Source organism: Polypterus senegalus, chromosome 10 (genome assembly GCF_016835505.1).
Source record: "Polypterus senegalus isolate Bchr_013 chromosome 10, ASM1683550v1, whole genome shotgun sequence".
Taxonomy (NCBI): Eukaryota; Metazoa; Chordata; class Cladistia; order Polypteriformes; family Polypteridae; genus Polypterus; species Polypterus senegalus.
This window is the reverse complement of record NC_053163.1, coordinates 141,435,040-141,447,396: the sequence shown is the minus strand read 5'-3', so window position 1 is coordinate 141,447,396 and position 12,357 is coordinate 141,435,040. Positions and strand designations below refer to the sequence as shown.

General features: G+C 38.5%; 1 protein-coding gene across 4 annotated transcripts in view; it reads right to left on the bottom strand.

Moving 5' to 3' along the window:
* The window catches only part of dot1l (DOT1-like histone H3K79 methyltransferase), a 137,366-nt gene that overhangs the window by 44,243 nt on the left and 80,766 nt on the right, over positions 1 to 12,357 (bottom strand). For 3 of the 4 annotated variants that reach the window (XM_039766896.1, XM_039766899.1, XM_039766898.1), the window contains 6 exons: positions 8,450 to 8,529; positions 8,291 to 8,359; positions 8,025 to 8,131; positions 6,248 to 6,289; positions 5,512 to 5,604; positions 416 to 650 (listed from right to left, as the gene is read on the bottom strand). In XM_039766896.1, coding sequence (XP_039622830.1) covers positions 416 to 650; positions 5,512 to 5,604; positions 6,248 to 6,289; positions 8,025 to 8,131; positions 8,291 to 8,359; positions 8,450 to 8,529 — 626 coding nt within the window. The remainder of the gene's footprint in view (positions 1 to 415; positions 651 to 5,511; positions 5,605 to 6,247; positions 6,290 to 8,024; positions 8,132 to 8,290; positions 8,360 to 8,449; positions 8,530 to 12,357) is intronic. The other variant, XM_039766897.1, reaches the window with a different exon arrangement.

Below are 12,357 nucleotides of genomic sequence, written 5' to 3'. Positions count from 1 at the left end.
TCTCAGCCAAACTCTGGACTTAATCACTATTTACTGTAAATGGATCACTGTCAAAAGCCTGGAGAATGAAAAATGTTTATTCATTTTCATTCAAGAAGGCAACATGGCAGTCTGGACTGACAGTTTACTCTCTACTTAGAAACCGCTTCAGCTTTTCTCCAGACCCACTGAAGACTGTCAAGAGATATAATCTCTACAGCACTTCCTTAATCTGCCCCTTAATCTTCTCCAAATGAGTAAAAGCCTGTTGCAAACTCTGGGGGAGGAACTTTGGGGGTATCCTATCTACATACTCAAACCAGCTGAACTGGCTCCTCATAAACCAAACAAGAGCCCTAAACAGTCACAAAATAAAACTAACAACATGTTGACCAAAAAAAAAGGAATCCATCCACAAATTGTGATAGGCACTAACCCTGAGATGGCGCTGTCTGGGACACCGTTTTGGCATGCATTAGCTCCAACGCGGCCTGATTCTTCTTAGCTTTACGCTCTGCTGCAGCAGCGCTAGCCTTTTTGGGTCGTCCACGCTTTCTTCCTCCCATCTTCCGGCTCTTGATGAGACGGGTTTTGCGTGGTGGCTTGGCCGGTGAAGCTTTCTTAACTGCAGCTACTGAACCAGACTTCTCCTCTTCACCAGCTGAATCCTGCTAAAGAAGATATTACATAAGATAATATAACAGAGTACAGTTTGAGCAGCAGGTCTACTGATTATATTCTGCAATAAAATAACGAATGTTAAGCCTCAGTAGCTTAAACACCGCAATCTCTAATATTAGTAGATAGACCATTTCAGAAATGTTCACTCTATGGTTCTAAGAGTGTGCTGACAATGCAATAGAACAATCCAAAATTACATATGTGATAAATATACACACAAACACATATAGATAGATAGATAGATAGATAGATAGATAGATAGATAGATAGATAGATAGATAGATAGATAGATAGATAGATAGATAGATAGATAGATAGATAGATAGATAGATAGATAGATAGATAGATAGATAGATAGATAGATAGATAGATAGATAGATAGATAGATAGATAGATAGATAGATATATATATATATATATAGATATACACACACATCTCTCTCTACTTTGTATATATATTTTCTGCCGGGCGTGGTTAAATCTCTTGGCACAAAGTCTTGTCTCACCGGACTTAAAAGTATATCTCTGAAAAAGTCACGTCTCGTCCCAGGAATTTTTTTATTATAATACAGAGATATATAAACACGTAGACACACACACAACAGTATTGGGTTTTTTGTGATTTCTACAACTGTGGCAGAATGATCATACAAAATTCATCACTACAAAAAAAGCCTGAAATTTAGCACACAAGTTTTAATTTATTGTGGGTTCTCTAAAATTATCATAGAATCAAAATTATACATACAGTGTCAGAAATACACACAGAATTATATTATTAATTTAGTGATTCTGAAAGTTTCCAAATGTATTTTAACTTGGTGTTTCTTAACCACCTGTTAGTGATCATAATTGACTACAACTGGTAGCTTCTCAGTGTTGCCAGAAAAGGGCTTGTTTGGCAGCAGTCATTGGACTGACCAACACACATCACAATGGGAAAGTCCAAGGAGCTCAGTACAGACATGAGGAAGAGGATTGTAGATTTTCACATGTCAGAAAAGTCTCTTGAAGCCATTTCTAAACAACTTTAGACTCCAAGATCACCAGTTCAAGCAACTATAGTTACTTTGCCAAGGTCAAGAAGAAGACCCAAACCGTCACCCTCAACTGCAAGGAAATTGGTCTGGATGGCCATATGCAATCTAAGAACCAACAAGAAGAATATCTGCTATGATGTTGTTTCAAAAGACAAGTCTAACTGTACACAGTCAAGTTTTACATCTTCATGGGTGGAAAGGCTGCCGTCCAAGAAAGAAGCACTTACTCCAAAATCAACAACTTCACACTTGACTGAAGTTTGTTGCTGATCACATGCACACAGGAAAGGCCTTCTGCAGGAAATTTTTATGGTCAGATGAGAAAAAGATAAGAGTTTTTTTGGACACAATGACCAACGTTGGACGTTGGGAGGAGAAATGGTGATGTGGACATCATGCTTTGAGGATGTTTGCTACCAGTGGAGCTTGGGCAATGCACAGAGTGGACAGATTTATGAAGTGGAAGGATTACCTCAGAATTCTTCAGCATAACCTACAACCATCAAGTAGAAGGCTGAAATCTGGACACAAGTGAGTGTTTTAACAGGAAAATGACCCTAAACACACATCAAAAGCTAATTATGGAATGGCTAAATCAAGCTACCATTAAGCATTTAGCATGACCTTCCCAAACTCCTGACCATAAACATATTAAAAATTCATGGACTGTGCTTAAAAGTTAGGTTTGTGCCAAGAAACCAACAAATTTCATTGAACTCTACCAATTCTGCCAAGAACAGTAGTCAGATATCCAACTAGAATTCTGCCAGAAGCTTGTTGATGGCTCCCAGAAGTATATGATCGAGACGAAACGTGCCAAGGGGCATTTAAGCAAATATTTGGCAGTTTGAATGTATATTTTTGATCCTGTATGAATAATTATGACCCTGTGATGGTTTCTGAAAACCCGAAATAAACCAAAACTTGTGTGCATACTTTCTGACTTTTTTGTGATAAAGATTTATGTTGTATAATCACTCAAAAAGACTCGTAAGTTATGGCATCAGGATTGGGACAAGAAATACTGGAACATTGATTCTTCAAAGGTTTTTACGGAAAGGTGAAATGAGGTTGACTTTTGATGGACCTGGCAGTTAGGCCTGTGACTGGACCACTATTGGACATAGGGCACCTGTTCAAGTAAGAAGGTAACAAGGAAGGGGAGGAGTAATGGTGGGGTCTGCTATCATTAAGGATGAGCTATACCTTTTCATGTTGAAGATGGACTGAAAAATCAATTCCCAAACCTCCTGACAGTTTCTGGAAGATGCTTTCCTCAAGTAGCATTCAAAAAGGCAATGATCTTTATGCTGAACAATGCTCCATCGCATGCATCCAAGTATTCCATTGCTTGGTAAGCTAGTAGAGACCTCCAAGATGACGAATAATGAACTGGCCCCCTTCTTAACCTGACATAAGTCCTATTAGGAACTTGTAGGCTCTTCTCAAATGTGAGATTTACAGTGATTGAAGACGATACATCTCTTTGAACAGCATTTGGGAGGCTGTGGTTGTAACTTCCACAAAAGTTCATTGTGAACAGATCAAGAAACTAACATGCTCTATGGAAGGGAAGATGATGGTAGTTACTGAAAATAATGGTGGCTATAGTCGTCACTTACCATTTGTGAAAGACCAACAATGTTATTTGTTATAAGTTATATGCCATTTTATGTTACAAATTTCTTACACATAATGCAAAACTTGATAGTAAACGAGTGAGTCAAGGAAAAAATGATTTTTAGTTTAGCTTCCTAATAAATGTGCATGCTAATTTGAGTAATAGCTGGACATACTTACATCTGACCTGAGAAAGACAAAACTCAGTTTTCCTTTCCTTCAGGTTTGATGTAAAATGAAATTTTTGATTGACTTAAAGCATTGTCTTTGTTCAACAATAAAATCAATTCTGGGGAACACAATTTGCCAAATTATTGCACACGCAGTGTATAAACATTACTTTTTAAAATTAATTTTGGACCGAGTTTCTTGCAAGGCATATTGACAAGAAAATAGTTTTTTCTCTGTAAATATAAATATGTATGTCTTAAGGATAATCCTTCTATATAAAAGTGGTCAGGATTGTCCTTCCGTCCCGTGAGTGCTACGCGTTTCACACACGCCCCGTCCATTTTGCAATGCACGATGGGATTTGTAGTTTCGTTTTTCCAGGTAAAAGATGATTTTCTACTCCAGACTGTGCGATATCTTCTTCTTCTTTCTTAATATATAAAAGCGGTCAGGATTGTCCTTCCGTCCCGTGAGTGGAAAGCGTAGCGGTATTCCACTTATCACAGACTTACTACTTGCAGCTTGCGATGCAGGCGTCATGATGTGAGCAGAGTTCGGGTGCTCCCATCGTTCCCTTGCTTTTGTGCGCGATGCGCTGGAAAAATAGACAAAATTATGTCTCTGGAAATAATTAATGTTGATTTAGTACAAATACCTCACCGCGTAGTAAATATCAGGGGGGTTCAAAAGGGCAACCTCAATATAGAAAAAAAGTTTAAATTTCATCACAAAAATAACAGAAACTACGAGTATTAAAGTAATACCGCTCAAATGCAATATAACCAAATTAATGAGTTTGTATAAAATATCAAATTGATCTACATATTGAATTGCCTTAAGAAGTAGTCAACTTAAAAGTCGGTTGCCTTAAAAGGCGGGTCAGCCTAGTACAGCAATAAATGCTGTATAACAGTTAGTGGACTCTACTGTCCTCAGTTTACGTAATAAACACATCTAAAATTATCTTCAGTAGCATTTGTTCTTACAGTATAATATTTAAATTCAAAATTATTTCATTGGTGTGATCTTTTTACCAGGGCTATGGAGTCGGTAGATAAATGCTCCGACTCCTCAGTTTCTAAATCTTCCGACTCCAACTCCTCTGTATGTATATACTATGCTAATGTATTTTCTACATCTATTGAAGGTAAGGAAGGCAACATACATGTCATTTCACCACAGAACTACTGGCTAGGAAGCCAACACTCTACTATAATGCCAGATTAAAGACAAACACAATTGATCGGCGGCCGCAGATTGCGGGTGTCCACATGGACGGGCAGATCCAGCTTGCCGAAAATCTCGACCACCGCCCCCATCCAAAGTAATGTGATGCCTCTGTCTGCTGCAGTGGCTGTCTCCTCTGTCAGCCAGCCGGAAGTTTAGTGCATTGTGTCACTCACCGGCCAGCTGATCAGCAGAACGAGCCTCTGCTGGAGACAGGTAGGGAGATCTGTGTTCTCGGCTCCTTAGGCCCCCTTCACTAGCGCATAGCGAAGGGGAGCCGACGGAGCTGAGAACACACCAGATGATTTTTCAGGCGTTTGACGCGTGATGACTCGTTGAACGGCCAAAAAATCGGCAGTGCATCTGTAAATGTATGGGGGGCTTTAGGCTAGGTTCACAGTTCCCTGTAACAGTGGAACACGACACAATGGAAAGCGGTGCCGCACCTTACCTGTGCATTACATCCCATATAGTGACGCATACAGTCAATGAAAAGCATGCTTCATGGTTACTTGACATGTTTGTTTTGTGGTAACATTATGCACTGCATGCATTGGGTTTTATTCTTACAGCAGAGAAGTGGTTCATTATGACTGTTTGTGAATTGGGACATTTCAACTTACTTTTTTAATTCCCATTTAAATTTAGTAGGAGTCGGAGTCGGTAAACTTTTTGCCGACTCCGACTCCAGGTACCCAAAATTGTCTCCGACTCCTCGACACCCTGCCTCCACAGCCCTGCTTTTTACTCACAGCATTTCTCAAGTACAAAGGAAAAGACATCAGATGCTTACCTTGGGATCCTGCACTTTGGTTGGAGTTGTTGTGCTGCTTTTATTTTCTTTTGCTTCTTTCTGCTGTCGCCGCCTAGCAGCCTCTTGGTCATCCTGTGACAATTTATATATATATTTTTTAGTAAATTAATTATTACAACCATCTGTTCCTAATGAAGGGTTGCACCCCACTTTGTCACTAATCAGCAAATGTTCCCCCACAACCAATCCACACAAATAGAAAACAACTTTTCCCTCCCCCACTATAGTGATAAGTTAGAGTAACTAATGTATTTCTTCTTAATGAACGGTCTGTTAACAAAAAACCTAAATCCAGATTATCTAAAGCCACAGCTATTGTTGTTAAACTACCGGAGGGCTGGGAAGTCTCAGGTGAAGCTCACAGCTGGGCTAGAGATATGTCAAGGTATTTTCAAGCTGGTCTAAAGAAACTAATTCCATATGAAAAAAATCAGTCAAATGCTCCCACTGGTAAGATGAAGGTGCAGTGGGAGGTAATTAGTAGTCAGATAACGATTCCTGACCCCTACCAAATATAAGTTAATTAAAGCAATAATATAATTCACTTTGAACTTTCATTTTCTTTAATAGGTTTTGCTTAACAACACACCACCAACAAGTCCAGACAGTTTCAACAGTTTACAAGTCAAAGACGGCAAGAATATCTACCAGTCTGTTTGCTGTCAGCACAAAAATATGAACGTAGGTGAATATTGTGTTAATAAATATTACTCACCCTGAGTTTTGGATTTCTGAGACTGGAAAAATAATTTTCAAGCTACAGAGTGAAAAGAATGAGAAAACAGAGAGATGAATGACACCTTTGCCTCCAGTCCTTAGATGTTCATATTATTATCCACATCTTTCACGCTCCACAGGACTCATACAGATTTTATGGTTATGTTTCCCAAATGTTTTATCATATGCATCCAGCTCACAGTGGATACTGGCAGTCAAATGCAAATGGTCTAAAAGTAGCTCTCATAGACCACACCTAAGCCTGTGAAGTGTGCATGTCTTAAGCCGATCACATATTATATGATTTCTATTTGGAAGGGATATGAAACTTGACAATTACAGTTGTGGATTTCATCATCTGATTATGTCCGATTACATGTCCAAAAAACAAGTTATACAACTTTGTGACTACTTTCCAGCACAGTTTCAAAATTTCAAAATATTGCAAGCTCACTCCTTTTTCAAACCTATTTGACTTTGTTGAAACAAAGCACAGACTGCTTGGACCAAGGTGCTCTTCATGTCAGATTATATGACTGATGGTCACGGGATTGTGTTGTGACTGCTTCAAACTCACTAACTTTTATGTAAATGAAGTCCATCCATCCATTTTCCAACCCACTGAATCCGAACACAGGGTCACGGGGGTCTGCTTGAGCCAATCCCAGCCAACACAGGGCACAAGGCAGGAACCAATCCCGGGCAGGGTGCCAACCCACTGCAGGACACACACAAACACACCAAGCACATACTAGGGCCAATTTAGAATTGCCAATCCACCTAACCTGGATGTCTTTGGATTGTGGGAGGAAACCGGAGCGCCCGGAGGAAACCCACGCAGACATGGGGAGAACATGCAAACTCCACGCAGGGAGGACCCGGGAAGCGAACACAGGACTCCTAACTGCGAGGCAGCAGCGCTACCACTGCGCCACCATGCCGCCCGTAAATGAAGTCTATAAATGAAAATCACTAGAAAAGCCATGTAATGGGACAGAGTCTTTATGTGAGAGAATGGCAGCAATGCCTCTTTTATCCCTCTCTGAGAATTTAAGAAAATTACAAAACTGGCTGTTTAAATGCCTCCTTGATTTCTCAAAAGTTATAGGGCAAGTGACTGAATAAGCAACAATGGGTAAGTGGAAACTTGGCACAAGAGGCCAAGTAACAATATTTTCACTATATATTAGCAATATTATACTCACGAGTTCCACATAACATTCTGAAACACGCTTAAATCAATTTAGTACTACTGAGCATATCCCACTTATGTTTAGGATCACAGGCTACCCTTATGCTCCAGTGGTTAGAAATGATTTGGAGTAGTTAGAAACGGTCATTCTCAACCCCACGGTTCATGTTAAACTTTCCCCGTCATGAAAAAGTATGCAGGAATTGTGGCGGAACAGGTAAAGTTCTGAACCAGTAACTAATAAGCAGCCATTTCCATTCTAACCTATGAATCACTGAATCAAAGTTGCAATTCAACAATTCTGCTACATCAGTACTTAATTTTCAATTTTGGTATTGATACTTGTATTCGGAACTCAGTACTGATACCAAAATGATTCTGAAGAAAACAACGGATAACTCTCCCACAATCCCTGCCTCACAGCTGCTTCATTTCCCCACCTAAATTAAAAGATGCAAAAGCGTGATAATTTCAAAACATAAACAAAATAAAGTCTTTCCTCTATGGTGCACTTTAAAACATAACCTAGTATCCGGGTCTCAAGCTGCACGTGTGAAGCTCTTCTTTCTGAAGGACTACTTACTATGGTCCGGTCTATTGTATGTAAATAGTAAGAAACAGGCTTTCCAGTCCAGGATACAGAGCCCCTCAGAGGAGACAACTCCACAACCCTCATTATTGTGCCAATATCTGGGAAGAACAGAGAAATAATACTAGTAATAATGCTACTACTACAGATAATAACAATAATAATAATACTAATAATAATAATTAATAAAGATCATTCAAACATTACATAAAGACTAAGAACACTGTAACAGTATCTTTAGGGAAACAAAGGGTACCTACCGCTCAGATTGCGACTGTTGATTCTGAAATTTAGAGGGGCAAAAGGTTTTGAGGATACAATTTTACCACCTACAACAAAAATTACAGAAAATACATGATAAAAATGATCAAACTTCAAAATTTTTGTAAATGTCAGAAAGTATTTTAAGTGCAACTTACCTTCTTTCATATTTGCAAATCTCTCCTTCAGCTGGTGATCTACTTCGGGACCAAAGGCAAAATTATTCACAAAAATCACACTGCAAAAGAAGTCTGCTGATTAGTGGTTTTCTCACCCAAGATCCTGAAGTAGGGAAGGAGCGCCACAGCATCACATAAAGTGTGATGTGCAGATCTCTACCATACTAACATGAAACATCATATCCAAAGTGTTGGTCACTTCACACGCCATCACTTTTGATTCATCACCCGTCTGAATAGGCCCATTCCCAACAGCCATACTTGGCCTTCACAGAATGAAAAATTAAAAAAAATTCTTCCAGCTCGCTCCTTTGGGAAGCTGAAGCAGGTAAGAGCAAAACCACAGATCACTTCATAACATATATAAACAGGTACATTATCCATTCTCTCTTATGTATTTTACTTACAAAAAGAAGAGAGAACATAATGGTGTGTGTTGGAGAATTAAAAAGATCAACAGGTTTAAAGACACTGACATATTACATTATTCAGAACAGTTACTAATGATAAACCTGTTGAGTGAAGTATAGCCATACATCTGAAGCACATCTCAGAGAAAACACTGTAGAGTCTACAGAGTGGTACAAAAATAAACAAAATTAGTGGCAAAAAATTAGTACAATGTGAAAATGTAGAGATAGGAGTGGCGGTGGAGGACATATAAGACATAGCTGGGACATACTGTAATTAAAAAGCTTTTTTTTAAAAAAAATAAATAAATAAAGTGTGTGTTTTTCAATGAAGACTTTGCCACATTCAAATTTTCAACTTGCTTTTAAAAACCTTGCAGTAGACAACATTATCATTAATGTTCAAGACATACAGTACATACAAGTCAAGTGTTTTAACACACCTAGAATTTTTCATGTTTTTTATTGAAATTGGTAACTTTTTTTTTTTTTTAACCGAGATATCATTAAATTGATTTTAAAATACGACCAAGGCAATACTAGGGTTTCTAATGGTTACTACTGCTAGAAATCAATGATTTTGTCATTTTTAATTCACTTATGTCTGAAAGCCCCATCTTCTGCAGCCATTCTTTCAGTGTCCTAATGGTAAAATCCCTTAGCTTATCCTAAATTACTTATTTTAAATGCTAACTAGTTGTTAGAGAACCTTGCTGAAACCTGCTATTCTGTTCACTTGGGTTCCAATGTATTGGTATTCTTAAAGTTCAGTTTTGGATTCAAAAACGGTCAAAATGAAATGGCTTTCTCAAGAAATGTGTCAGTCTATTGGCTTTTTACTTTTTTGCTGAATGAAAATTATTACATATGGCAGAACTAATGATTGCATACAAAAGTGTCCGTTACTTTTAGATCAATGCTCGTAAAGTGAACATATCAAACTGGAACTAACCAGGCTAGAAAAACAAGGGAATTCTGAGATGGACAACTGTATGGGAGGATAAGGATATCAATAAGTAATTTGCAGAAACAAATACATGACTAAGGATAAGCTAAGGGGGTTTACCATTAGGACACTGAAGGAATGACTGCTGAAAAAGGTGTTTTGCAGTCATACAAGAATAATAAATTACAAATCAGTCATTTCAAGCAGTAAGTCACTAAGAACAATAATACTGTCTTGGTTGTGTTTTTAAATCTATTTAAAGGTATCATAGTTTAAAAAAATAATTAATTTGTACCAAACACATTTACATTTCTGGGTGTGTCCAGACTTTTGACTGGTTATTTTGTGGTGGTAGTCTACCAATAAAATATTACAATCGGTTTAAAGAATTGTTCAGCTAACCTACATTCTTATCATTATTGCTTATTTAGAATGATATAAGGAAAAAAAATAAAAACCTCAACCTACTATTCTAGAAGAATAACCTCATAATAAAAGTCTCCATGAAACTAAGGAATTAAATTGGGTCATATTGCACAAAACAAAAAGTACAGGCCAGTCACAATATAGGCACATAGCCAGCTAAATTAAAGGCATTAAACTCCCTTACCTGCAGTGTTAAAGATATGTTCGGAAGACAACTATTTCTAGGAGATTTTGACCTTAAAGTGATGGCATTTCTGGTTTTCTACCAGAAAAAAAGCTAGTCCACATGTTCTATAATTGTTTGCTGCAACAAATTGACTGATTGACAAAATGGATGTCTAGTCAGGAAAGTGTATCAAGTAAAATGATAAGGGCCACAAATGCCTCACATATATACAGTAGTGTGAATTACTCCATGCCGAAGGGTTTGCCAGCAAGGAAAAGGTGGCATGGGAAAAGGCCAGGGCTCAATGAGTCCCAAAATGAGAGATAGATATGTGAAATGCCCCTTGAGCAGGAGGTTGCCAGGCAGTTAAAGGTGTCATGTTTACACTACCAGTCCCAACAATGCCAGGGTTTTGACCCCCCATAACACAACAGGGAAGATTCAGCAGTATGTGGCAGAAATGGCTGACCCTCAGTCAAGGCTGAGAAAGAACCCTCAGAGGGTTAGCAGGGGTCAGAATACCTCCTGGATAATAAGGGGTGCCAGAACCAGAGAAATGCACTCATGTTGACCTTTAAAATCTTAAAACTATCAAGAGACCAGTTATTTCCCTCTCTTACAAGAGGCAAATCACATATTTGTGAAGAAGTAGTATGCTCCCTAAGAGACTTAGTCCTTTAAGAGATATAGATGGTTTAGTGATGCAGTAATTGTGGGAGGTTCTACAGGACACCCAGGTTGGCTGGTTGTGAAACTTTATTGACCTGATCCTGGACATAATTCCAGACTTGGCTGGTAGTTCTCCCAGGATAGTGTTTAAAGCTTCCTCATGGAAAGTCATTCTAAGTCTTGTGTGAGAGGTGAGTTGGAACAAGATTTGAATAACAGTCAGTTTAAGAAAGACTGATGCCAGTGCTTTGTTGTGCTTAAAAAGCTGACAAGTGGACGAGCCACTCTACCTGGTAAACCATGAGTTACTCCTGTTAGTAGATCCAAAAGGATGTCAGCTTTGTTGTTTGCTTTCTGTTTATTTTAGACTTTTTCTCTCCTTGTAATTGTTCCTTCCCTGTGTTTTTTATTCTTCTTATCCTTATTCTAGGAGTGGAGGATCACTAAGACAGCACCCTTCTTGCTACAGCTTTTAATTTGGCCATAAGTTACTTCTCCAATGATAGCAATGCTTAAGAATTGTTTCAACTTGTATGGTGAGTGGTGTGGGAGGGGGTGTATTGCATGACCAGCTATTTGTACATCATGTCTGCATGAATATTGCTTTTAAAATAATGGCACTAATCTCCACCCCAAAACAAACTGATGCCAGCTAAATTAGACTGGTACCTCACATTTCAGACATATATTTATTGATTCAGTGATGTTTCTATGTGTGTATTGTTTGAAGGTGCAGTTCAAGGGGTAAAAATCAAGCTCTTTTTAAAAAGCACTGATTTGCTAAAGTAACTCTCCTCTTGATACTATGCTGATTCAGTTAAATACTGAAGATAATTTGGGATATAACAACATGTTCGTCCAGTGGTTAGCGTTGCTGCTTTATGGTGTAGTGCCCTGTGTTCAACCTGCATAGTCAGGTGATGTCCGAGAGGTGTTTGCATGTTCTCCCTGCCTCCCATTAGTCCTCCGCTGGATGCTTCAGTTTTTCTTAAACAAACCTGTGTGTCTTTGGGGATGTACAACTGGCACTCAAAACTTGGCCTGTGTAAACGTCAGTGCTTAATTAGCCTGATTAGTACACTCCCAGCCTTGTTTTCTGCCTGTCATCTGATGCTACTGTGAGGACTTATGTCACCAGTAGCCCTGAATGGGCAGAGAAGTGCTTGATAACATTTGGGCTATTTACAGTGACCTGTGGCATTTAAACAGTTTTAAAATCTAAACTAAGACTAGGTAATGTAACGCTGTAATTATTTTACAGGATGCCTCA